This window comes from Vanacampus margaritifer, chromosome 10, assembly GCF_051991255.1.
Source record: "Vanacampus margaritifer isolate UIUO_Vmar chromosome 10, RoL_Vmar_1.0, whole genome shotgun sequence".
In the NCBI taxonomy this organism is placed as follows: Eukaryota; Metazoa; Chordata; class Actinopteri; order Syngnathiformes; family Syngnathidae; genus Vanacampus; species Vanacampus margaritifer.
In genome coordinates this window covers 22,104,569-22,130,605 of record NC_135441.1, presented here as the reverse complement: position 1 = coordinate 22,130,605, position 26,037 = coordinate 22,104,569, and the positions used below count along the sequence as shown (strand labels likewise).

The following is a 26,037-nucleotide window of genomic DNA, read 5'->3' as shown; positions in this document are numbered from 1 at the left end:
CACCCCCACCCCTGTGCCCCCTAACCGCGCGCTCCCGCTCATCGGCGGGAGGGCGTCTCGGCTATCTGAAATGCTTCGGACACTGAGACAGACACGGCACACTCGCAGCCTCGCACCCGTCGACGGGAACGCGCAACAGAGGGGCACAAAGGCGGAAGCGCAAGTACTGGGACGCGGCCCACACGTCGCAAACCGGAAACAAGTTGATGGGTAAAATCTGGAAGTTCCGCCTCATCCATGGCATATAGTCAACAAATTATTGCCATTTTTTTATAATCAGATGCAGCAAAAAAAACATCTAGATGATTTTTCCCTCCATTCGTTCAATTTTACTGTTGCAAGGTAGCTGAAAAGGTATGGTGAATTCTATTTTTCTCCTCATGTCCCACCACTTAAGTCCTTGTAGTGCACAATAGCATTTTTATTCTCCCTTCACTAAAAAGCACATCACACATCGAAATTCCCCACAATTTATATTGTGAAGGAACCGACTGTACGAGGAACACAATAGTAAATTGGCACTAGACACTGACACATAACGGCTCAGTACAAACAAAACTTCCAAGCGATCGCTGATCGGGGTCATATAGCTCGCTAGGCAAACACAAAATAGCCAATTTCCCGTGGAAACAAGACAAAGGGACTCGTAGGTTGCGATTTGAAGAAATTACAATGAAAAACATGTCAGGAACAGTCGGATAAATTTGCCGGGTAGGGGGATTGCAGCGTCCCTCCTCGATCCCGCAGCAGTTGGCCGTACAGGTCGTAGTCCTGCTTCTTGGCCCTGCACGTCAGCCTCCTCAGGTTCATCGCCAACTGCATGGCGGAGTGCACCTGAGGACAAAAGAAGAAAATACAGAACGGCTGCATGGGCATCACACAACGTGTCAGCAAGCCAAGGATGGAATGTTTATGCCTGGACAATAAATCTTTCAGGCGCGCTGCGCAAAAACTGTAATGTTCCTTTTATTATCAAATATCAACAACAGAAAAAAATAACAACAAAAACAAACAGCCAGCTGCCACTTGACAAATTCTCTACCAACAGCCAGATAAAGCTTTCATCAAAAATAAAACTACGTTGCTAGTTTACAAAAATGTTAATACTGCATCAGTAGGTCAAAAATGTTATACAATAACTACCACAAAATTCCTTGAGAATAACAACGCAAATTTTATGTAATAAAATAAGTCATTAATACATTGATAGACAAACAGCAGAAAAATTTTGTTTTGTTTGCTGCGATTAGGGCTGAACAATTAATTAATCAATAATTGCTTATTAGCGTGTATCCAATAAGAGACGTGTATGTTTTAGATCGTGGCCTCAAAACTGACTCATCCCAACAGTGTTTTTTAATTTAGTGAGGTAGCACTTTTGTCATCTCACAAGCATGAGAAACAATTTCAGACCGTACTCAAGAATGTCCTTTTGTTGTGGGAAACAAACAACAAAATAATCTCAAATTCCTTTAGCCGGCTCACTTGCAATCCATCAATTCCATTGTTGGACAGGAGGTGGAGGTCATGGTTGCCGTCCCATTGACGCTTCACAAAACGGGACCCTTGACACTTGACCCCTAGTGGAGACTCGTCTCGCAGCTGGCCGCCGAACTGATTTCTCATTGGCCACTTTTTCAAAAAGAGCCTACTCCATTGTGGAGGCGGCTCGTGAGAAAAGTCCCGAGGTCAGCTGGGAGACTGCAAATGTGTGCTCGCCTGCCACCATGGCAACCAGATGTGAGGAATGGTAGCCAAGGTTACCCATAATCCCCATTGTCTGCTGCGCGGATTGCAAATTGGCTTTTTAGTTCATGTTAATTTATTACTGCCTTTTGAGCTTGTTTTGAGAATGCTGGGAGGCAAAATGGTAGTTTTCAGCATCAAAACTATCCCAATACGGGTCAAAAAGGGGCACAGCCAACTTTTTGGGTTATTCATTCGACCCATCTTTTACTATTATTTCTAAGGGGTGGGTGTAAATTCATAACAATGGGTTGTTTGGTGGGTTTGCATGTTCAATGATTTTAAAATACATATGTTTTCTGTTTTTGTCCCCCCCTAACCCAATTTCTTGAAGAAAATGTAATGAATTTTCATCAGCTTTTTTTTTTTTTTAATTTATGCACCCTTAATGCTGGATCAAAAATTAAACCAACCCATTAACCTGGGTCAGTTTTACTCAACTTTGGGTGTTTTTGTCAAATAAAAATATTGGTTTGTTTGTACAAAACAAACCAAGGTTGGGCCAATTTTACCAACTTTAGGTTTTGTAAAAACAATTTATTTATTTTTTAACAGACTAACCCAAAGTTGGGTCAATTAACGTGGTTAATTTTACACAACATTGGCTTGTTTTGTACAAAACAACCTAAAGTTGGGTCAACTAACCTAGGTCAATTTTTTCCCAACATTCACATGTCAAAGATGGTTTAATTGGGTAAATTTTTCCCCAACATTGTTTTTGTGTGTGTGTCTATGTATGAACCAACCCAAAGTTGGCTCAATTAACTTGGGTCAATTTGACCCATCTTTGGGTTGTTTTGTAAAAACTAAACATTGGTTTGTTTTCTACAAAACATCCAAGAAAGTTGGGACAAATTTGACCCAACTTTTGGGTTGTTTTGTACAAAACAAACCAAGGTAGTTGGGTCAACGTCAAATTGACTCAAGTTAGCAGGTCGGTCCCTTTTTTCTTTTTTTTTTATAACCCAAATTGGGTCGTTTCTGACCCATTGTCCCCTCTCCCTCCCCACTCCTCGATGCATTTCAATGTGGACCTGTTATAAACAGATTTTTGCTATTCATGGACCGGCCCGGCCCCTATCTCCCATGAATAGCGCCATCCACTGTACCCCAAAAAAGTTAGATCATTCCTTTTTGATCTATATTGGGTTACCGTTTTTAGTGTATAACCACCAGCAAGTAAAAAAAAAAAAAATCAAAATACAGTAGTTTAGTGATGTGGCATCGAAATAAAACTGACGCATTCCTCAACCCTCATAGAAAAGTAAAAGAACAACACAAGATGGAAAAAAAAAAAGTTTTGAAAGTCTTTTGCCGTGAAAACACCCAAGTGTGCAGACTGGCCCTTAAGTGATGAAAAGGAAGAAAGTGGTTGCAGTTCCTCGAAATCCCCGTGCTGTGCTGACCGTGCAGACAGGAAGTTCATTGGCCAGCCTAACAGCGTGCACCTATGCCCTTCCTCCCCAGATAGCGCAGCACGGCAAAGTTATAGGTGGTCGACACCGTATAGGTCAGCTGGAAGAAGAGAACAACAGACAGGGGAGGGGGCGAAGGAGGGCGCTCATTAGAAGAGAGCAAAAACAAAGACATGATGAACTGCTAATGACATTAATTTGATCCCGCCCGTGTAATAGGCTATGTAATGGGCCATGGGAGTATAATGGCCCCACCATTTTGCCTGGCTGGGAAACCAGCAGACATTACAGCACTGTGATGATGTTTGTGTCAGCTGAGACCGGAGAACAGAGAGCGATAGTCCTCAAAGTCATCAGTCATGCGGGCCCGGGATGCCTCGTCGCCTCCGCTTGCGCCGTCACCAGTCACATGAGCCGTAAATACCGCCAAAAGGCCAAAGCACCCCGACGGACGGATAATCACTCACCAGGGCCATGAGGGTGATGCCCGCGCCGACAAAGGCGGCGATGTAGAGGTCGTAGGTCATCCGGTACTGATAGCAGAAGATTTGCATTAAAAACACGCCCTCGTGTGTGCTTCAAGCGCAATCTTTTGGCCTCTCTTACCTCTCTCGTCTTGCAAATGGTGGCCAAAGTGATTCCACAAGCTTTCCCCGGCACGGCGTCCCACGGCAAGAGCTCTGTTGACGACAAGGCGCTCTAATCAATTGGATGCATTCATCGCGCGCATTATTTATGATTTCAGGTTCGCTATTTGTCTGCCTGCTATAAAATACCAAGAAACAACACAGGCCCGGGTCCAAAGTGTATTGACGTCTGCATTAAAGAAAAGAAAAGAATAAAACTCTGCTTTTGAGCAACTGCTGTAAATTAAGGAGGCTATTTTTACAATAGCAGCAGGGGAGTTTGCAAAGAAGTGACTTTTCAAAGAGAAAGCAGACCCCCTGCTAAGTTTTTTTTTTTTTTTCCCCCTCACCAGTAAAATCAATGAGTGAAAGGGAACGATAAATACTTAATGGCCAAAATGAGAAAACTTTTACAAAAGTTCAGAATTTATTTTTCATTGTGCTTTATTGTTTAAATGAGGTTTGAAAAAGCTACCAGATACACAAGCTTTGTAACTCATGATTTGTAACTATGGATACAATCAGGAGAGGTTCGAATCTGAGACGGCTTTATGTGTCCCTAAACTTATTTTGGTTGCCAGTTTAAAAAATATGTATTTTTTTCTCTTGTAAAATCTGTTTTTTGAGCGTTTCTTTATTTTTTATTTGATTTACAAAAACTTGCACAATATAGATTTTCTCATGTGTTGTAATTTATTATTTAATTCCAGAAGTTGCTGAACCTAATACTAAATTCATTATCATATTACACTTTATTATTGTTATTATTATTTTTAATATTATGAAAACCTGATGTGCTAGACAAAAAATGAGGTCAGATTCAGAATCAGCGCAAAACACTCATCTAGAAAATGTACTTTTAAAGCAGAGAGAAAAATCTGAAGAAAAAAAAAAGAGGCAGATAATTTTTTGGGGTGGACCAAACATTTGACTCTCTTTTTCTTATGGTGGAATGCATTAAAAATAAAAACAATTGGCAAAAAAAAAACTCGATTGATTTTTGCTGATATATAAGAAAGAAGCTTATATTTGCTGATTAAATTGGTCGGGTCATTATTATGCATTTAAATTTCACCCATTACAAAACATTGGTCTATTTTTTTATTTATTCATATTTTTCCTGATACTAGATATACAACTACAATATTTTATAAATGAAATATCTGCTCATATGCATTCCGGAAGTTTATCACTTTACTCGCCACTGCCACCTCTGGCCTAAAGCGTAACTGCAGCCTCAAGCTTTTGTGCTAGGCGCAACCAATTGCGATTTTCATGCGACAAACATAATTGGCAAGTATTCCAAATGAACTTTACTGTATTGCCGCGCATCCACACACAGCTGGTTGATGCTCGCTGGGGTCTCCGTCAGCTCGTCGATGGTGTGGCAGGTGGACCCCATGTTGTAAAAGAAATAGACGGGCAGCGTGGACAAAGCGAACACCAGGAGCCACAGCAGGGACAGCACGTACGTCATCACTATGAACTGCGTGAGAAAGCAGGATTGACGTCATTCGCCTGTGAGGGACTCAAAGTGTGTTTTTATAATGCTTCATTTAGAGAGCACATTAACCTCTTCTCTGATTATCACTTAAAACGTCTCGCTCCTTCGACACAATCACTCACACATGCTTTGTGGCCTCATCTTCCCCAAAGGGCTTTTAACAGGCCTTTTGATTTTCAGCTCGGGCACCCGGCGGGACCGATGTGTATTAAGCCACATCCAATCTTCCCCATTACTCACTGCGGAGCGTCTCACCGTGGAGCTGAGGCAGCGGCCGCACATGGTGCTGCGGAACTCCCCGAAGGTTTGCTTGGCCACGCTGGTGGTGTAGAAGCCTTCGGCCAGCAGCATGATGCAGTAGAGGAAGAAAAACGAGGCCAGACCGTAGATGAAGTACTGGAAATACTGAATGCTATGAAGGGTGGAAGAGATCGACTCGTAAAAAACACATATTGAAAAAAAAAAAATCTAAATGCACTCTTATGGGTATAACCCAATTATGGGTCAAAACTGGACAGATCCTCTACTTGGGTCAATCTCATCCAACTTTTGAGTCAAAACTAGGGCCAAATCTTCTAGTTGGTTTAGATTGACCCAACTTTAGATAAAAAATTGGGTAATTTTGTATAAAACAACCCAGAAAGTTGGGTCAAATCCTCTGCTTGGGTTAATTTGTCATAACTTTGGGTCAGAAGTCGGACCATTTTATATCAAACAACCCAGGAAGTTGGGTCAGATCCTCTACTTGGGATAATTTGACACAATTATGGGTCAAAATTGGGTCATTGTATATAAAACAACTCAGAAAAGTTGGGTCAGATTCTCTACTTTGGGTAGTTTGACACAATTTTGGGTAAAAAATTGGGTTATTTTATATAAAACAACCTAGAAAGTTGGGTCAGATCATCTACTTGGGTTAATTTCTCACAATTTTCTGGGTTGTTTTGTATAAAAAAAAAATAGGATCATTTTCTAGACAACAACCCATAAAGTTGGGTTAGATCCTCTATCGGGTTAATTTGACCCAACTTTGGGTAGAACAATTGGGTCCTTTTGTATAAAACAACCCAGAAAGTTGGGTCAGATCCTCTACTTGGGTTAATTTGAAAAATGTTTGGGTAAAAATAATAATAATATTGAGCTATTTTATATAAAACAACCAAGAAGGTTGGGTCAGATCCTCTATTAGGTTAATGTGATCCAACTTTGGGTCAAAAATTGGGTCATTTTATATAAAACAACCCAGAAAATCGGTTCAAATTAACCCATAAAGTAGATTGGTCCATTTTACTTTTGACCCCACTGTTTTTAGTGTGTGTATTTCATTTAACACAATCCCGTCTTGACGTAAAAATTTGGCACATACATGTAAGCGAGGATGATGTAATCCTGCAGGTTACGAGCGAAGTAGGTCTCGATGAGCCTTTCGGTCTCCGTGAGCGCCTGGTGGCCGCATCCGCAGAAGAGGGCGATGCCGGAGAAGCAGAGCAGCGTGGCGACCAGAGAGCAGTACGGTATCCCACCCAGGCAACGCATACAGCACTCGTAGCAACCTGACAACACAAAACCGAAATTATATATATTGATATTGAAGGATTCTAATAAGTTTTGTAATCTTTTGCGTGTTCAAATAAATCAAAGATGAGATTCTTGTGAAAAGGGTCCTTGCAAGGTGGATTTATTACAGAGATCTCTGGTCACACAATTGCATGTCACCCAAGCAGTGTCATCCAAGAATGTGTGTGTGCTCTTTTGCCCACACAGCCTTTTTATTCAAAACATCAGGAAACGCCTCTGTCATCCCGTGAGGTACAGAATGAGTTTGCATTTTGCCAGTAAACTAGATCGTCCTTGAACTTGGACTTTCACATTTAGACAAAACAGGTTCTCAGTATGCCAGATTGCACTTTCTTCACATTTCGACAAAACAGAATCTCAGTATGCTAGATTGAACTTGAATTTTCACAAACAGGACAAAGCAGGGAATTTAGACAAAACAAGATAACAGATAGGTTAAGGTCGAGTTATATTGAGTTTGACATTATTACACCTGTGATATGCATCTACACATCTATAACTAAATTCAAAATGGTTAAAATATAAAATAAAGAATTAAAAATGTTAATAATATATCTACATAGATATAGATATATATGTATATATATATATATATATATATATATATATATATATATATATATATATAGAGTTCAGTCCTAATCTAAATATTGCATTAATTTATTCTAATTACAAATCCCTCTAAGGGGCCATCTGCTGCCATACAAACTTCTTTCCACTTTCTAAAGCTTCCTTTGGTCGTGTGTTGTGTGAATGGACGCAGTGGTCAAGGCCTTGCGTCTGACTCGACCCCAGCTCGCACCCTGACTCCATTCACGAGGCAGCATGGCGACTGTGAGAAAAAGGAGGAGGCTGACCGAGATAGATGCCGCTTTTGTGACTGCAAAAGACAACAGTCTTTGTCCCACGTGTTGGTGGGGGCACAAGGGCCGCCAATGTCCCACAAACAAAAGGAAGTGGCACCTCCGTGCTTGCCACATTCATTGACTTCCTTCAGAGGAGAAAGTGCGATAATGGCGAGCAGTCACGTGACCGCAAAAGGATGGAAAACGCCAACAATGCAACAGTGTGAAGGCATGCCAGCGCAAAAACTGCATGCGAGTATACGGACACAGGATGACAGACTGCGGTTGGTACCATCGCGGGCAGCAGTGCCAAGCGTATAGAGCACATAAACACAAGGACGTCGCTGTTCTGGCAAAGTGTGTATCTTTCCTCAAAAGAGGGGCCACTTTTCCAAATGACACCCTTTACACTTGAAATTTTCCACATTAGGCCAGCAGAGAAGCAGGGAGAAAATAACAGCCAAGCATCCATTAAATGTCTTCCGTAACATGGCCGGGGGCCAATCGCGACTGCGATTGGGTGAGAGCCTGAACAAGTTGCAAAGCAAATCACAGCCAGAGAGATGGCGTTCAATTATTTCACACCTTTTTCTAGCAAAAACACCTCGCTTGTCCCCTTTGGGAGGCAGGTGAGAGCATTAAAAACACAATTTTGTGAAGCCCACATAAAAAAAACAACAACCAGCACCTAAAAGACCACAACATTAGGCACAGACATGGCTGCCCTTACAAATAATGTTGGGAATTTTGCTGTGGTTACAATTCCACTTTATTTTTCACTCAGCATTATAAGGACAGATTTTTGGGATACATTTTTTTGTATTCACTCAAGTGTACCTAATGTTGTGGCCTGTCGAAATGGGTAAATAATCAAATGCACCTGTGGTAGTTAACTCCACAGTATTATATTTATAAATAACTGCATTCACAGTTATTTTCCAAATAAATTCAATAATAAAAATAAAATAATAATAATAAAATAAAGTCAAAGTCAAAGCATTTTAAAAGCCGATCGAGTGACAGAGAAGTTTGCTCCCAGTCATAACCCAAGTTCCGATGTTGCAGTTTTAACTATCAGAAGTGATTTTTCTTTCTTTTTTTTCTTCAAGTAGTAACGAAGAAGTCTCACCCATGTCTGCCAGGATGCGTGGAGGACTTGAAGGCTTGTGTCGTGCTCCGCAGCTGCTCCAATGATGAAATGCGCCAACTCGGCCCCCGTGTTATCAATCCGGTTCGGCCCAACAATGGACAGAGCCATCAGCCATGGGTGATTGCTACAACAATCTTAAAGCAACAACGTCGCCTTTCAATGAGCTCCAAATGCGGGGAGGGGGATAATGAAGAGGCCAATTTGGTCACAGACTACTTTGTTATTTACGCAAAGACGCCAAAAGGGCGACTTCATGCAAATGGCGACTTTGTTTCTTCAAAATGTCACAATATTATATTGGAATCTTGCCGTCAATTTAAATTCAGATGTTGCCTTGCAAAAGGATTAGAAACGGATGTGACTCATTTAGAGGAAAAGTTGTCATATTTTATTTATTTATTTATTTTTTAGCGATTCTGTACAGCGGCATTGAGGCTTGCAAAAGTCCAGGAATTTTTAAATTGCAAACTAATAAATGCGTATCTATTTACAGAAATCAATGGGAATTGTTAAAGTTCAAATTTTGACAGGCAACATCATATTTTGAGGGGACCTCTTCTGTGGGACACCTGGGGTGGTCTAATGTCCTCCAGGACTGGTGTGGTATTACAATATCGAATTGCTAATTTGTAATGATTTTTTTCTTTTTAAATTAAGTGTGTTGACAGTGAAGTATGGTGAAGTAATAGGCTTTTATTTTGAAAGTGGCGTTCGTCTGCTCGCTCATTGCCGTAATGTCTAGTAACAACAAAATATGTGGCGGCTCGCTTGAGGGGGTTCTTTTTTTTTTAGGGGAAGCTGGTTTGACCGCAGTCTCTCTCTTAAAACTGGGCTGCAGACTTTAATCATAAACGAAAAGGGCGCGCGGTCTCACGCTGATGACGTACCACTCTGCGACACGTTAGTGCGTCGGCATACCAAACAAAATTGCTGCAGGAATTAACTATAAAATTGTGACAGTAGCTCCAGGTAAGAGTGGCGGATCTCTGATACTGTGATGACGTAGACTGGCACTAGATTAGGACGAGTAGTACAATTAATAAATACCACGAATAAATAATTACAGTGAAGCAATTTAGCCACATGTCCTTCTACTCAACAGGTGGAGACGAGCTTGTTTACCTGTCAGTTAAGTAGAAGCACATGTGGCTATTTCCCAGCAGTTTCATCTATATTTCTTCATAATGGCTTTCATAAGTAAAAATGTGTCACTTAAAATAATCCAGGTACTCCCGTGTGATATCACAGCAAGTACTGCACGGTGCCTCCTGAGATAATTCTTTGCAGTGCCACAGAAAAGTTCTCTGAATACAAAAGTTTTGCTTTGTTTGTTTTTTAAACAGTGTTGGTAGTTTTCATTGCTGTATATTGTAATGCCAGAAATAATCCTGTGAATATTTTGGGCTCGAGCCAAACCATCTTTCCATGCGAGGATCACAAGTTCTCCTCCATAAAAATGGATGCGCTCCTCTTTCTTGAGTGTGCACTTTTTGAACACGGCCGCATGCGGCATCATTGATCGTAGGTGAGCCTCATGGAGTGTGTGCGCCCATTCAGCTCAGCCCCTTGGCCAAAAAAAGAAAAAGAAGGAAGAAAAAAAAAAGTCTGATATTAATCACGACCACTAGGTGGCACCTTTCCTCTGCCACAACTTCCCGCAATTCTCATCCCATACCGTTATCCTTTGCATCTCTTTAACATCCAATAACCTGCTCTAGAAAAATGTTAGCTATTATCAGCAAGTGCAAGATTATTTTTTTCTAAACGTGTCTTAATTTGTGCCCCGCATGAGTACGTTTAATGGAATATATAGTATTACAAACGGTGGCTATGTGATGTTGTCATGCAGCTTTTTATTTCCTCTCCAAATTAATCTACTTACTCTCACAGTACAGCCCCATTAGATAATTTATTTTGGAGCTAGCAGCCACAAAATCCTCAGAGAGACAGCCATGTTATACAAGTCTTGCTCTCCTCTAACCAGGCTGTTACATCATGTTTTACTACCTCTCATTTGGGATCAGCACCCCCCCCCCCCCCACACACTCTTTTTACCCCCATGGGTGAGAATTTATTACTGCTGCCTCAAAGTGAAATTAGTTAGCACGACTGCGCAAATACGACCCTACTGATTACCAAGAAACTGTGTGCATAGGTGGCATACGGTGGATATAAAAAGTCTACACACCCCATTCAAATGCCAGGTTTTGCGATCATTTCAAAACTTTTAACCTTTAACCTGTATAATTAAATTATAAATGAAATTCAATCTTTTTGAAAGGGGACACACTTACCACTATTTGAAGGGCCTGTGGTTAATCCCACATAAGATTGTTGTTATTTTTATATTAGCCTTAAGCAGAAGCCTTAAGGTTTTGTGCATAGACTGGTATTTGGAACTGTTCATAATTCAATCCATGCTGCCACTATCATGCTTCACTGTAAATACATTATACACGCCAAAAATAATCCAGTTTGACTCAGTTTGTTTTAACAACCCAGGGAGTTGGGTAAATTTTACGCAAGTTTTGGATAGGTCTCTTTTTGACCCAAATTGGGTTATTTTTGAGCAAACTGTTTTTAGAGTGTTTCATCACAAAGCTTGAGACTTGGCACGTAAAAAATGAAAGCATTATTTTGCCCTCTTTATTTTAATTTGCTACTTTGTGATGAAACACTCTAAAAACAGTTGGATAAAAAACAGCCCAATTAGAATTAATTTGGTTGACCCAAATTGAGACAAGTAGTGGATAGGTTCTTTTTTTTCTTTTCTTTTCTTTTTTCTTTATTCTTTTCCTTATTTATTTTTCTTTCTTTATTTAGTTTAAACCAAAACTAGGTTATGTTTTTTACCCAACTGTTGTTAAAGCGTACTTCATAACCCTGCTTGAGACTAAAACAAGTAAAATAAATAAGTAAATAATAATAATAAAACCTTGCCCTTTCTAGTTTAATTTTCTGTCTTGACCTCTAAAAATAGTTGGGTAAAAAATAACCCAAAATGAGTCCAAATAGGACTGACCCAACTTTTCCCCCCTAATAGTTGGGTCAAATGAACCCAACCCAAGTCGGGTTTTTTTGTTGGTTAATCATCTGACCCAACTTTTTGGGTCAAATAATTAACCTAAAAAGTTGGGTCGGACCCTTTTTGACCAAGTTTGGGGCATTTTTGACCCAACGGTTTTTTCTTACTTAGTTTGATACTTTAATAGTGTCAAGGCATACAAACGGCATGATTCCTTTGAACAATGTGCTTCCTTTGCTTTAAAACAATGAGCCAGTTGGGTTGCAGTCAAATATAGCTTTTGGTTGCAATCCAACTCTGTGGGTGAGAAGCGCGTAGACCTCACCTTGTTCTTTTCCTCTGCTGCCTTTCACAGGGCCTCCTGCGGTCATCTCGAGGCTTCCTCTCTGGGGACTTTCACTACCTCCACACAGGAGGAACATTACACCCCCTTATGTGCCTAACTACTTTACTGGCCAACAGGATAAGGCCCAATCATATCAGAAGTCCATTAGTTTGAGGTGTGGGGGGGGGGGGGGGGGGGTGTTCACGGGGAATGCATTCTCTTTGGTCGATTGACTATATTACGAGGGTTTACACAGAACATGATAAACACGTAATGCTTTCATTGGTGGAGAAAGCTGAGATTGCCATTTTAGTAAAACGTCCAAATGGTCATAATGTGTTTGTACTTGGATACTTGACAGCCATAATGTTGATATTTGATGCTTGTTTATCACTATTGTAGCAATCAAAAGCAATATATCATACCTCCACTAGATTTCATCAGCCACCTATATGGAAAATATACAGGGTGTCCATAAAGTCTCTTTACCGTTTAAAAAAAATATTTAAAATGCAATTGATTAGATATTTTATTCAGATTTGTTCTATTGTATTCAGTGTTTATTAAAGTTTTTTTTTTTTTTTATCACACTGCATTTGTGCGTTTCAGGGATCCTGTTTGTCAAAGAGGTGATGTTGAACGAACCCCTACAAAATGGCTACCCCTCAAGAGAAGGCGCAATGTGTCTCATGGTTTATTGAAACAAAATCGGATAGGCAGACTCAGCGAAACTACAGAACTAAGTGTGGAAGAAATCCACCATCACGTCCGTCAATTCGTGCATGGCACAAGAAATTTATGGAGACAGGGACAGTGTTAGATAAAGGAAGGAGTGGGCGACCTTTGACCTTTGACAAACAGGATCCCTGAAACACACAAATGCAGTGTGATAAAACAATACAATACAATAGAACAAATCTAAATAAAATATCTAATCAATTGCATTTTTAATACATTTTTGAAATGGTAAAGAGACTTTATGTACAGCCTGTAGATTAGATGTCACTTAAAGAACATCAATGTGTCGGTAACTTTAGACCTGAGATGATGCTTTATAGGAATGATTCCCGCTAATGAGAGATAACCAGGTATGTCATGGGAACTAGTCTTCTTTCACTCAATTATACATTTTTGGGCCATCTCTCTATGCCAGTGACTTGCAGTGACAGGCAGAATAATTAAATGCTCTTCCACTAGATGTCAGAAGGTACGTAATTAACCTGTTTTATGTACTTTTTGTGACAATTTGGTTGGTGATGTGATTTGATGGTGTGCACTGAGATGTTTTTCCAACATAAATAATATGTGCCTTGGCTCAATTAAGGTTGGTAAACATGGCTTTAAAGCGAAACACTTTCGCTGTTGACGAGCTGTCAGAAAATTCAACAAATTGCATTATTAAAATAAGAGAAGCCTTTGAGAAATATTTGACTCGCATGCAAGCTCATTTCCACCCTGACAGTGTGCAAGTGAAGATTACACGTGTTGCTTGCTTTATTCGGCTTCTCATTTAAGGCGTATTTGTCTTTGTGCGCAATCTCATTCTCATCAAAGTGCCCTTTCTTGCTGTGTTGTTGATTTCTTCCTGCAGTTGTTGAGGTAGGGAACAGCTGTCAACAGCAAGCTAGCAGACAGATGCAAGCAACACGCCCCGGCACACAAACTGTGTCAGACGACCTTTTGAAGCTGTTTCAACTAAAACGTCGTGCAGCCCCGTCCAGGTGGGTGCATTATCCAATTGGCAAAGCTCCATCCCCAGCTCTGTCATTCAACAGCAGATTAACCTACGCACTGCTGCTAGATGGAGGCGCTTTCCATCCATGCCTGACCACAATGAAGCCATGATGCTCTTCTAAATGTTGTCCCACAGCAAAACCGCTAAACAAATATGATAGCCTTTGGCAGAGAGTCTACTCAGAAATGCTTGCACACATGCTCAGGTATGATGTAAAACATTTAAATAAATGCTGGGCTGTTTTGATAACCCAGTCGCTAAGTAGCTGTGGAATTATAGCAGATTGGGTTACTTTTACCCAAGGTTGGGTTAACTATTTTAACCCAGCAGATTGAGTTTAAGATTGGTTGTTTTGCTAACTCACCTTCTAATTACCTATGGATTTTGAGCAGATTGGGTTACTTTTGCCCAATGTTGGTAAATTATTTTTGACCCAGCAAATTGAGTGAAGATTGGTTGTTTTGCTCACCCACTAGCAGGCTAGCTGTAGATTTTGAGCAGATTGGGTTACTTTTACCCAATGGTGAGTTAAATATTTTGATCTAGCAGATTGGGTTGAAGATTAGTTGTTTTGCTAAACCACTCGCTGGGTACATGTGGATTTTGTGCAGGTTGGGTTACGCTTACCCAATGTTGAGTTAAATATTTTGATCCAGTACATTGGGTTGAAGATAGGTTGTTTTGCTAACCTACTAGCAGGGTACCTGCAGATTATGATTGGGTTGCTATTACCTAATGTTGAGATAATCTTTTGATCCAGCAGTTTGGGTTGAATATTAGTTGTTTTGCTAACCCACCAACAGGGAAACTGTAGATTTTGAGCAGATTGGGTTACTTTTACCCAATGTTGAGTTAAATAATTTGATCCAGCAGTTTGGGTTGAACATTAGTTGTTTTGCTAACCCACTCACGAGGTACATGTGACTTTTGAGCATATTGGGTTACTTTTACCCAAAATCGGGTTAATTATTTTCACCCAGCAGATGAGCTTGAAGATTGGTTATTTTGCTAAACCACTCCCTGGGTAGCTGTGGAGTCGGAACATATTGGGCTACTTTTACCCAAGGTTGTGTTAATTATTTTGACCCAATCAGATGGGGTGAAAGATTGGTTGTTTTGCTGACGAACTCTTTGGGTAGCTGCGGCTTTAGAGCAGATTGGGTTACTTTTACCCAAGATTTGGTTATTTATTTTGACCCAGCAGATTGGGTGGAAGATTGGTTATGGGCGGGCTGGAGTTTGTTGCCATTTTTTTTTTAAATTTTATTTACTGAAATTGAGGCAAATGTAATCAAATGTAATGTAATTCTTTAACACCCAATTTGTGTTACTTTTTGACCCAGCAGTTTTAAGAGTGCATATTGTGCACACCTTTATTAGGTTAGCTGTAGACATATCTGCTGAAAAAACGTTGTTGTGCACGACTACTTTTAGATTTTTTAAACTGATGTCCTCCACAAAGACCCTGGGGAAAGAAATTAAAAAGACTTGGTGATTGCTAGGTAGGCCAAGGCCTGATGTATAGTAAACCTGTAGCGTGGTCAAATATGTGCAGTGTGTCAGTTTAGTGTACACTGCTCGCATCTTAAGTGTCACTTGTTTCCCCTCCAACTGTTTTTGCGTTCCCTGTGACATTTTGGAACACCTGGATGACATGTTTGGATGTAGATGATGTCAAATACTCCAGATAATCATTCGTGCACTACCAGGTAAAATAAGATGTTCACCTTCCATCACAACATCTTTGAGGTGGAAAGCAGATATTTATCGTTATCTGAGCTCAGAGTTAAAACGCAAACATTCAAAGGGAGGCGTCTTGAAAGCTGCTGTCAATCAAGTTCTGAAACACCAGACAGGTGGGGGCTGCTTCTCTGATCCAAGCACGTCTTACTTTGATGCACTGCAATGGTCATAATAATTAGCACTGGCGCATGTTTTTATTTCAGGGAATACATTTATATAATGCCACCCGTTTGTTTGGCGGGAAGTAGCGATGGCTGCTGGCTAAACCATTACAATAACAATAGCTGATCAGTGGTCGTCTGTGCCCAGTGAGGCTATCGATGCTAAAGAGCTTCTTGGCTGGCGCACAGATTTGAGATTTGGATGTGTGGCACTGACCTGAACCACCAACATGTCCTATAATCTATCTCCGGAGACGGGTCCAAGGCAAAAGCTTGGATAGTTGTCATTAACATCTCTCAGTGTGACTATTATACCCACTGAAGTGACCGCTTGTGATGTCTGATTAGTTGTTTGCGTGACACAGTTAGCACAAGACCTGTTTTCTCGAGAGCGTAGCTATTTTTTTTAAATTTTCTTCACAATATATTCTATGCTGCCTCAACAGTTTGATTAATATTGTGTTTGTGGAATAGGAATTAAGGAGCAAAATCGATCTCAGGGGGCGGCCATTTTGTCACTTGCTGTCAACTAAAAATGACACCACAGTGACTTTGGATGGTCGGTAGTCGGACTTTTCCGAGTTCAAACCAGGAAGTGTGTACGGGAACGTCCCCCTTGAACTCGGAAATTCCACTTGCAAAGTTGGGGGGAAAAAAGGACCCCCGACTTCAGGGACGTCAAGTGACGTCACTCTGCAATGGCAACCCCTTTGGAAACGCAGACCGTGAATGGAAAAACACAATTTACTCGAGTATAAAATTAGATAGCTTTCTTCATTCATAAATATTTCATTAATTATACGGTGAACTCCTGAACTGTATGGAATGCTTATGAAATAAGATAAAAACAATAAATGAAACAAAATTGAGAGAAGGTAGGTTTGCTGGAGGTCAAAATGACTTTTGAGGACTAAAATAAAAAACAATTTATCACTATACGCCATTTTGGTTGTTTACTTTCGCCTCTAACGCTTTCAGGTCAGTACCGGGAAAAAACAACTCTGATATATCCGACTTCCGACCATCCTCGGATGCAGCATAAGGGCTCAGCTTGCGAATGTCACATGACCAAACCCAGAGAACTGTGAGCCAGGATTAGTCGTTAGCCCTTAGACACTGTGATGTCACTTTCAGGCAACATTAAGTGGCAAAATGGCCGCCCCCCCGAGATGGATTTTGCTGCTTAATTCCTATTACAGAAAAACTAATAACAATTAACTGTAAAAAAAAAACAACAACAAAAGTCCAAATGAAATAAACCGATAATAATGGCAAATCCAAAACTACCATAATCCTGGTTTTGATAGACATTTTTTAAGCTTCTCAAACTTCTCATTGGCAAAAGTCCTATTTTTGCCACCCTACCAAATTTAGTGACCAATCTTACAAGTACATAAAGTGTGAAGCGATACATTGCAGTCATGTTGGTAAACAGATTTGTCTCCTATGTGAGACCATGGGATTAGGAACGACACTGTCTCTTTTTTTTTTGTTCTACTGTCAAATTGCTATCCTGGTATGATGTCACCCTATTTACATGGATGACTAAAATCTCGCCATCCCACTTACACTCTATTATATAAACACCATCAAGATTATCTTTTCAACAGCGTGCTGAATGTTAACTGTACGATACTGTAGGCGTGCTGGAATCAGGCCTATTGATGTTTGTGGTAAGAGAAAAAAACTGTGCAGGGTCTTCTGTGGGTCACATGACGTGTACAATAAAAAAATAAAAAATAAACGACTTTCCTGCTTCACGATCCATCTGCTGCTCAGCGGTGTTGAAATTCCCTGTGTCATATCCATCCGCAGATAATCCCGAGTCATAAACGGCTTGATATCTGGAAATTGTTAGCGATCCAGCCACGTGTTCTGTCAGGAAGACCGGCAAGATTCTTTTGGGACCAGCATGCATTATTACGAAAATTTCATTTTTTCTCACGATTTACCATCCTTTTGTTTTATTTCAGCCTTGACCGCCTACTGGAGTTTTTTTTTTTTCCTAGGTCGGGATAAGGTTTCAACTTCATGCCTCGGCGCTCGGCTCTCTTTAAACGCTGACATCTGTATAATAAAGGAAATGTGGGGTGTCCGGCCAAGTCATGCAATTACTCTGGCCAAACTCTGCTTCCATCGCATCTGAAATAAATTTTTGATTTCCGTAAGGTGCGCACGAGGCGATTAACAATGCGCGGGGATTCTCCCTCTTGTCAGAGTAATGAGATGCCACGAGAAGTTGATATTCACGGCATTTCGTCCGACTTGACTCTTGACTGACCTGCTGTATTTCAAGCCCGGGAAAGAAACGCGCAATTCCCATTACTTCACAAGCACAACCCGTGTTCCCTAGCAGCGAGAGAACCTTAAAAATGAAGGCAGCAAAAGCATACCAGCGCGGCTCCAAATGTCATTTGTTACAAGTAATGATCTCAACTCAGTCATTGCTCAAGAAGGAGCTTTTTCATGCATATATTTTCCCACTGTAGACGATAGCGCGCTCGATAAGATGAATGTGTCAAATTGAGCAGCGCTCACATGCATTCAGCGTTCATCCCATTAGTTATGTTGACACTCTTTGACAGGAGGGTTGGAGTCCATTTACACTCAGATTGGAATGAGACAAATGAAGTCATCATTAAGTGGTACGCGTGGTGATGTACAGGAGAAGCGCTTGTGGAAACACAGAAACAGGAAGTGAGACTTTTTGCTGTGAATCCGTTTTAGATTGTTCCTTAAAGTTAGTTTTTGTTTTGGTTTGACTTTTGTTTTTTCAAATTCAGTTGGTTTGAATTCGTTTTTAGAGCAAGTCTGTTTTTTCAAAAAGGTTTCTTTGTAATTTAAGACCATATCCAGACATTCGCCAACAATTTTGCCGGTTTTGAACATGTTTAAGTTTCACAAGAAAAACGTAAAAATTGTTGGTGAATGTCTGGATATGGTCTTATGCTAAAAATCAGCCTTTTTGAAAAAAATATAAACAAACAAATATTCACCCCTCAGTGGTATACAGGCTTTAGATTTTCTGATTATTTAAAAAAAAATATATATATATATAAGGAATATATGGCATCGTATTTTATATATATATATATATATATATATATATATATATTGCAAGAAAAAATAAGAAATGTACAATAATAATATATATATATTTTTTTAAAGTGGTAAATTTGCGAGAGAGAAAAAAATCCACAAATTTACAAGAATTTAAAAAAAAAAAAAATTGGGGAATATTTGCGACCGAATAAAGTGGCAAATTTGAGGGGGAAAAACTCACAAATAAACTCGTATATTTGGTCACGTGACGTTAGGAAAAAATGTTAAATAGAAACAGTTCAAAAGAATTTTTGACGTTTATAGGCGTCAATGGCAGTAAATGAGTTAAATTTATTACTGTTAAATTTTGACGTGGACATGTCTGCTGTGTTGCGACTGGATTAATAGCGCGTAATTTTTTTTGGTGGGGTTAAAGGAACTTTAAATTAACTAAAAATGAATGCACTAATTTTGACACCCCTAATTTTTTTATTTATTTAAAACTACATTAACATTGTGCAGAATCTGAACATTTAATTTGGCGTACCGCTAGTTAAAATCCCTCAACCACTCTTTACAAAAAAAAAATATTATAAAAAAAAAAGTCTAGGTTTTCATACAAATTTTATTTTTTTTAACTAATAGAAATAGTTCAAAATAATTTTTGACGTTTATAGACGTCAATGGCAGTAAATGAGTGAAATTTATTACTGTTAAATTTTGACGTGGACATGTCTGCTCAACCACTCTTTACAACAAAAAAAAAAATTGAAAAAAAATGTCTAGGTTTTCATACTCTTGTTAACAAAAGTAGGGAAAAAAATTTAAACTAATAGAAATATTTAAAAAGAATTGTTGACGTTTATAGACGTCAATGGCAGTGAATGAGTTCATTTAAGTGCAACAGTAATCAGCATTAAGACGAGTGAGGCTGCATTTAACATAGAAATTCCACAGCAAGCATTTCAAAGGAAAAAAACATTTCAGCTTCAACTAAGTTACATAATAGTCCTTTCCTGCACGTCTGACTTTCCTCTCATTTCTTTCCACTTACAGTACAAGTCAACTTTTCCCGCACGTGTCTTCTAGCCCCTCCCCCCCTCGCTCAGCTGTATAAGAGAAGTACAGTCAGCTGCAGTCAGCCTCCAAAACGCCTTGATCCCAGCAGTCTGCTCTTTATTGCTTCCTCAGATTTGCGCCACCATGTCCTCAGGAGTGACTTCAGGTGAGTCCAGCATCTTATACGAGCCATTCGTTTCCAAGCGGCGCACTGATGGGGATCAGATAGCCGTTTAAGAAGACGCAGACACCAATAGAAGTCTTCTCGGAGAGGCTGTAAGCGATATTTGATGTTTTGAAAAAGCTATTTCTCGCCCAGTCACATCATATTTAAGCCGCGCTACACTTTCACTTTCAGCCCACTTTTGCGTTCGCTTTTTACAACAACCGTAATGTTTCATATTTCACATTTTCCCCTTTCATTTTTTGTGTTCACTTTTTTTGGGGGGTCATTGGACAAGTGCTGATTTGGTTTCCCCGCAAAATGTGTGCATATATTTTACACTCCAAATGACTTGTTGCTAATCGCTCACATTTCCCCACGCAGACTTGGATGATCTGCTGCGAGAGTTCCAGGATGTGGTGAAGGAGCTGCAGGCCCCCCCCCGAAGCGGCCTACACGCATACCAGCACGTGCTGATGGAGGCCAAGAGCCGCACAGCGCCGGGGGGGGACGACAGCGGCGTGGACGACTCTGATTACAGTGAGAAAAAAAATCATCCACCTCTAAAAGCCAATTTTTATGATGTGTGTGTGTGTGTGTGTGTGGGGGGGGGGGGGGGTCGTCCTCCTTGATCGTTCCTCCAAGCTTTTGTCCTTTTAATTTGGCTTGAATGAATGGTAACAAAGGACAACACCCGTCCGTGCACCTTGAATAACATAATCGTCTTTCTGTTGCTTTTCTTGCTGTTTTGCAATCGGGACGGTCACGAGACAAAAGAAACAAGCGTGTCCTTTTTTGCTCCCTTGTGTGATCGTCATTGACTGTGTTTTGACCTCTAATGTTCCGCAAGGGAGGCCGGGGACCAAAGAGGAAAAAAAAAAGAAACCTTGGGAGTCATTTGCATTCATTTTGCGGCCTGAATTGCTTTGTTGAGCTTTTTTCTCGGCGGCCACTAAATTAACTCATTCACTGCCATTGACGACTATAGACGTCAAAAATTCATGTGAACTATTTCTATTAGCTTAACAATTTTTCATTTAATTTATTTTTTTATGAAAAACTTTTTTTTTTATCTTCTATCTTCGCATTTATCACGATTAAACGGCCCTTATTTTTAATATATATATTTTTTTATTAGGCCCGTCAGGCGGTTATTTTTTTAAAATTGTAATTAATCACATGACTTCACTAGTTAACTAACGATTAATCACAAATTTTATATCTGTTCTAAATTAAAATAACATTTTTTTCATACTCTTGTTAGCAAAAGTGATTTTATTTTTTTTAACTAACAGAAATAGTTCAAATGAATTTTTGACGTCTATAGCCGTCAATGGCAGTGAATGAGTTAAGTACACCTGAGCAAGCTCTCGAAATCCATTACAAAAGATGGGTTGTTAAATGCTTTACAAAGCTATTAATATGGTTATGACTTGCACTGAAATAAGGCACTAAACTCATTCAAACCCAAAACTTGTAAATACAAAAAAAAAAAGTGTCCTTCACTCCCAAACACATATTTATACGTTTAAAAAAAAACAAAAACGTTTTTTTTTTTTTATGCAAGAGCAAACAAGGCTTTGATGCAGCTTCTAATATGAAGAGATGGCTTAAAGCAATGGTAGTTATTCCGAAACCGACCAGCAGGTGGCAGCAGAGTATAAGAGATCAGCCAGGGCCACGTTGCAACAAGCTCTTTTTTTTATGAATAATGATAGAACTTAGCTATATTCTAATGCTAATTGCGGCAAAACTGAAACAGACTCAAATATACTTTTTTTTTTTCCTGACGAAAGAAGATACTCTTTCTTTTGGTAGGTTCCATGTTTTTATAGCAATAGAACATAAAATTCTCTGGGATTTGCAAAATCTGTCAAAATTCAGTAAAACAGCTGTTAAATATAAATTCATTTAAAGAAACTTTGTGCTTATACTGTGTATGAATTTATTTGTTTATTTTCGGCCAAAATGGCTTCAGTGGTACATAGGGCTGTCACTATCAAATATATTTTTAGAATAGATTAATCCATCGATTATGCAATCGATTAATCGACTAATCAGATTCATTTTAATTTTTGCATTAAAGTTATTACAAAAGCATTTTTTCCTGATTACTGTTTATGAACCAGTGATTGGTGTTTATTTCTTACTTCGTATTTGTCTAAAAATAAAAAGGGGGTGGGGGGCGGGGGGGGGGGTGAAAAACAGATATAAACTTTGATGACTTGTCGATTAATCGACTAATCAGATTCATTTTAATTTTTGCATTTAAGTTATTACAAAAGCATTTTTCCCCCCTGATTACTGTTTATTAACCAGTGATTGGTGTTTATTTCGTACTTCATATTTGTCAAAAAAAAAAGGGGGGGGGGTTGAAAAACAGATGTAAACTTTGATGACTTGTCGATTAATCGACTAATCAGATTCATTTAAATTTTTGCATTAAAGTTATTACAAAAGCATTTTTTCCTGATTACTGTTTATGAACCAGTGATTGGTGTTTATTTCTTACTTCGTATTTGTCTAAAAAAAAAAAAACGGGGGAGGGGTGGTTGAAAAACAGATGTGAACTTTGATGACTTGTCGATTAATCGACTAATCAGATTCATTTAAATTTTTGCATTGAATTTATTACAAAAGCATTTTTTCCTGATTACAGTTTATGAACCCAGTGATTGGTGTTTATTTCTTGCTTCGTATTTGTCTAAAAAAAAAAAAAAACGGGGGAGGGGAGGTTGAAAAACAGATGTGAACTTTGATGACTTGTCGACTAATCAGATTCATTTTAATTTTTGCATTAAAGTTATTACAAAAACATTTTTTCCTGATTACAGTTTATGAACCAGTGATTGGTGTTTATTTCGTACTTCATATTTGTCCAAAAAAAAGGGGGGGGGGGGGGTTGAAAAACAGATGTGAACTTTGATGACTTGTCGATTAATCGACTAATCAGATTCATTTAAATTTTTGCATTAAAGTTATTACAAAAGCATTTTTTCCTGATTACAGTTTATGAACCAGTGATTGGTGTTTATTTCGTACTTCATATTTGTCCAAAAAAAAAAAAGGGGGGGGGGTTGAAAAACAGATGTAAACTTTGATGACTTGTCGATTAATCGACTAATCAGATTCATTTAAATTTTTGCATTGAATTTATTACAAAAGCATTTTTTCCTGATTACAGTTTATGAACCAGTGATTGGTGTTTATTTCTTGCTTCGTATTTGTCAAAAAAAAAAAAAAAAAAAAAAAACGGGGGAGGGGGGGTTGAAAAACAGATGTGAACTTTGATGACTTGTCGATTAATCGATTAATTTTGACAGCTCTACAGTCCACCCTTGAGAATCGCCGCGGCACCACCCTCGTACCCATGTACCTAATGTTGTGTCTAGCGAGCGCATCTTTCTAATTGTGGTCTCCCCGCAGGCAGCGAAGCATCTTTAGGCAACAGTTTGAACACCAGCGAGGAGGAGCTTCACACAGCCGGCTTAACGTCGCCACCAAAAGGTACCTGAGGGCCCGTCAGCATTTGCATATCTCCGCCCAGATCGCTTTTTGTCCTCGCTCTGATCACTATCACGTTTGGCACATAAAGCTGCGTTCGCTTGAGTTTTTTTTTTTTTTACACAACAATGCTTCTGTCTGTGGCTGCCGCGTCTCCTGCAGGGCCTTTTTTTTTTTCTTCTCGCGTCTCCTGTATACGTGTATTTGTCGTCGTATTTGGCCGCAAAGGCGTACGTAACACAGCGAGGACTTGTTGCATATCAATGGAAACAAACAAGTGTGACCCGGAGGGGGCCCCGCTTACTCTGATTCCACGTCAGAAAGTTCTGCAGACGGACCCCCTGTGGGAGCTTGCGAGCTGTCAAGTTTTTGGGGATGAACTTTAGCTCAGTTTGTGAAAAAGGAAAAGAAAAGAATATTCTCATCGTCTAAAAACAGTTCATTTGATATTCTGTTACTTCGCAGCAGTTGTTCCAATAGAAATACCAAAGAAATGAACTGCGCTTCAAAATATTTCCATTGCTTTGTTTTTTTATTTAATTATTATTATTTTTTTTTATAATTCCTTTTCTCTCTGTCCTCTTTTTGCAGCCAAGCTGGGAGACACAAGGGAGCTGGAGAGCTTCATTGATGTGTTGGACCGGGAACTTGCTGGTGTGTAGTTAAGGAAATTAGAGCTTCTATCACGCAATCTTTTTATTTATTTATTTATTTATTTTTTATTCACTGACACACTTACACACTAAAAGCCATGGTGGTATTGTGTAAAGTCACATACATTGTGTCCCTTTCTCCTCCTTTTGTATCACTGAGCAACTCTTGCGGCTCTGATTGACTCCGATTCCAAATAATGGCCGGTAAATTGTGTGTAAAAGTGATGCGAAGTGGCCGCTTTAAAAGTTTGCACTTAAAGGTAACATTGATGTATTCACCGTGGAAAATTGGAGAAAGCGTTCAAAATGAAATTTGAACTGTCATAGAGCCCAATTTTAATGTAACAACAATATTACAATAAAACAACATTATATATTGCATAAATTCAGAGGTGGCAAATCTTTTTTCCGGAAAGAAAAAAACCCTGCCACAGTTTGGCTTTAGCTCCAGGTGCTAGCTAGCTAGCTAGCTAGCTCCCATGGTGCTCGTTTACCTGCCAGGGAGCTAGCTAGCTAGCATCAATGGCTAAAGCCAAACTGTGGCCGGGTTTTTGATTTCTGAACCTGGATTTGCCACCTCTTCATAAATGACATTTTAATTCCCCTAATCTCAACAATTCCATTTTAACATTTCCACAGGCTTCAAAATTCTACACAGATTTTCACTTTTCGCGGGCTGGCTTCGTCCCTATTCACCGCTAATAGTGGGGGTCAACCGTACGTAAATATATTCTTAAAAACAAAACAAAAACTTTTTAGTTCCCAGAATGCATTTCATGGCACACATTTCATTATATATATTTAAGAATACAATGTTATGGTATATATTGATGTGTAATAAATAATGAGACCAGTATTATTTTTATGCAACGTCTGTCAATAGTTCTTACAAATATCAGCCATTTGGCCAATTATTTTGGACGATGTTTGACGGGACATAATCGGCCGATTTAATCAATTAATCGTTTATGACGATCGTTTTTCTTCTTCTGTGAGCAGCAAAGCGTGGCTGTTTCATGACCAAATGATTAAAAATTACAAATAAATCATTCAACCCTTTAAATTTCAAAACCGTTCTTATAGTTCCCGCCTCCTGAGCATCCTCCTCATCTCTCTCTCTCTTTCCTTTTACTGCAGCGATGTAAAGAGCCCCGTGGAGGGGGAGGAGAAAACATGCTGCGGGGGGGGTCTGCCTGCCGCCGAGCAGACGGGCGGATCTGCTCCACACCAAAAAGTGCACTGGAGGGAGCGAGCCCCCGCTCTCTCGCCGCTCGGGGCGGAGAAAAGGTTAAGATCAGAATTAAAAGGGCATTTGTTTCACCGGCAAAAGGAAAAAGGCACACGACCCCCTGACGACGTTTGCGTCCTTGTCCACGAGATGATGAGCCTGCAGCGTCGTCTTCAAGATGTGTGACATATTCCCAAATCCAGATAAAACCTCCATCTGTCTGACAGAAGTGCGCCTCCAGTCTTCCGAATATGTTTATGCCTCATTTGAAATTCCCAAAAGTGCTAAACCAGGAACTCGCCCTGATTCCTCTGGCATGCTTTTTTTTTTTTTTTTTTTTTTTTAAAGGAGGCTTTGTGTAGCAAAACTATGCGGCACTTTAGTTTAACTTTAAGTCCCTGCTGTGTAAGTAATATCAAAATGTCATTTATATTCTGTTGTTTTCACTGTACAGTTGTTGTTATTGCTGTTTTTGGTATCAAATGTCATGAAGGTGAATGCGTGTCGTGTATAAATAAAGCTCCGTTTGGTAGCA

The 26,037-nt window shown here is 39.5% G+C and overlaps 2 protein-coding genes across 6 annotated transcripts; one reads left to right on the top strand and one right to left on the bottom strand.

Moving 5' to 3' along the window:
- Window positions 1-397: 397 nt before the first annotated feature.
- plp1a (proteolipid protein 1a) lies at window positions 398-9,260 on the bottom strand. The gene is given in 8 exon segments (XM_077577496.1): window positions 398-834; window positions 3,629-3,694; window positions 3,768-3,841; window positions 5,105-5,273; window positions 5,547-5,703; window positions 6,658-6,844; window positions 8,844-8,922; window positions 8,925-9,260. Coding segments are annotated over 8 exon segments (930 nt in total). The 5' UTR covers window positions 8,973-9,260; the 3' UTR covers window positions 398-684.
- Window positions 8,848-26,037, top strand: LOC144058883 (regulator of cell cycle RGCC). 5 transcript variants are annotated; one of them, XM_077577503.1, is made up of 8 exons: window positions 8,848-8,981; window positions 12,245-12,389; window positions 13,806-13,935; window positions 19,952-20,120; window positions 20,502-20,657; window positions 23,544-23,624; window positions 24,213-24,275; window positions 25,412-26,037. In XM_077577503.1, the coding sequence occupies exons 4-8, from the start codon at window positions 20,099-20,101 to the stop codon at window positions 25,417-25,419; spliced, it is 330 nt and encodes a 109-aa protein (XP_077433629.1). In that variant the 5' UTR covers window positions 8,848-8,981; window positions 12,245-12,389; window positions 13,806-13,935; window positions 19,952-20,098; the 3' UTR covers window positions 25,420-26,037. The 5 variants fall into 5 exon arrangements, with proteins under 5 accessions (XP_077433629.1, XP_077433630.1, XP_077433628.1 ...); XM_077577502.1 differs by lacking the exon at window positions 8,848-8,981 and adding an exon at window positions 9,737-9,833; XM_077577504.1 differs by lacking the exons at window positions 8,848-8,981; window positions 12,245-12,389; window positions 13,806-13,935 and adding an exon at window positions 9,716-9,833.

What these genes read in the sequence shown, in the direction of transcription:
- LOC144058883 (XM_077577503.1), top strand. Translation starts at nt 20,099, where the DNA reads ATGTCCTCAGGAGTGACTTCAG. An exon ending in CGTGGACGACTCTGATTACA is followed by an intron (nt 20,658 to 23,543) that starts GTGAGAAAAAAA and finishes GTCTCCCCGCAG; the next exon opens with GCAGCGAAGCATCTTTAGGC. An exon ending in CTTAACGTCGCCACCAAAAG is followed by an intron (nt 23,625 to 24,212) that starts GTACCTGAGGGC and finishes CTCTTTTTGCAG; the next exon opens with CCAAGCTGGGAGACACAAGG.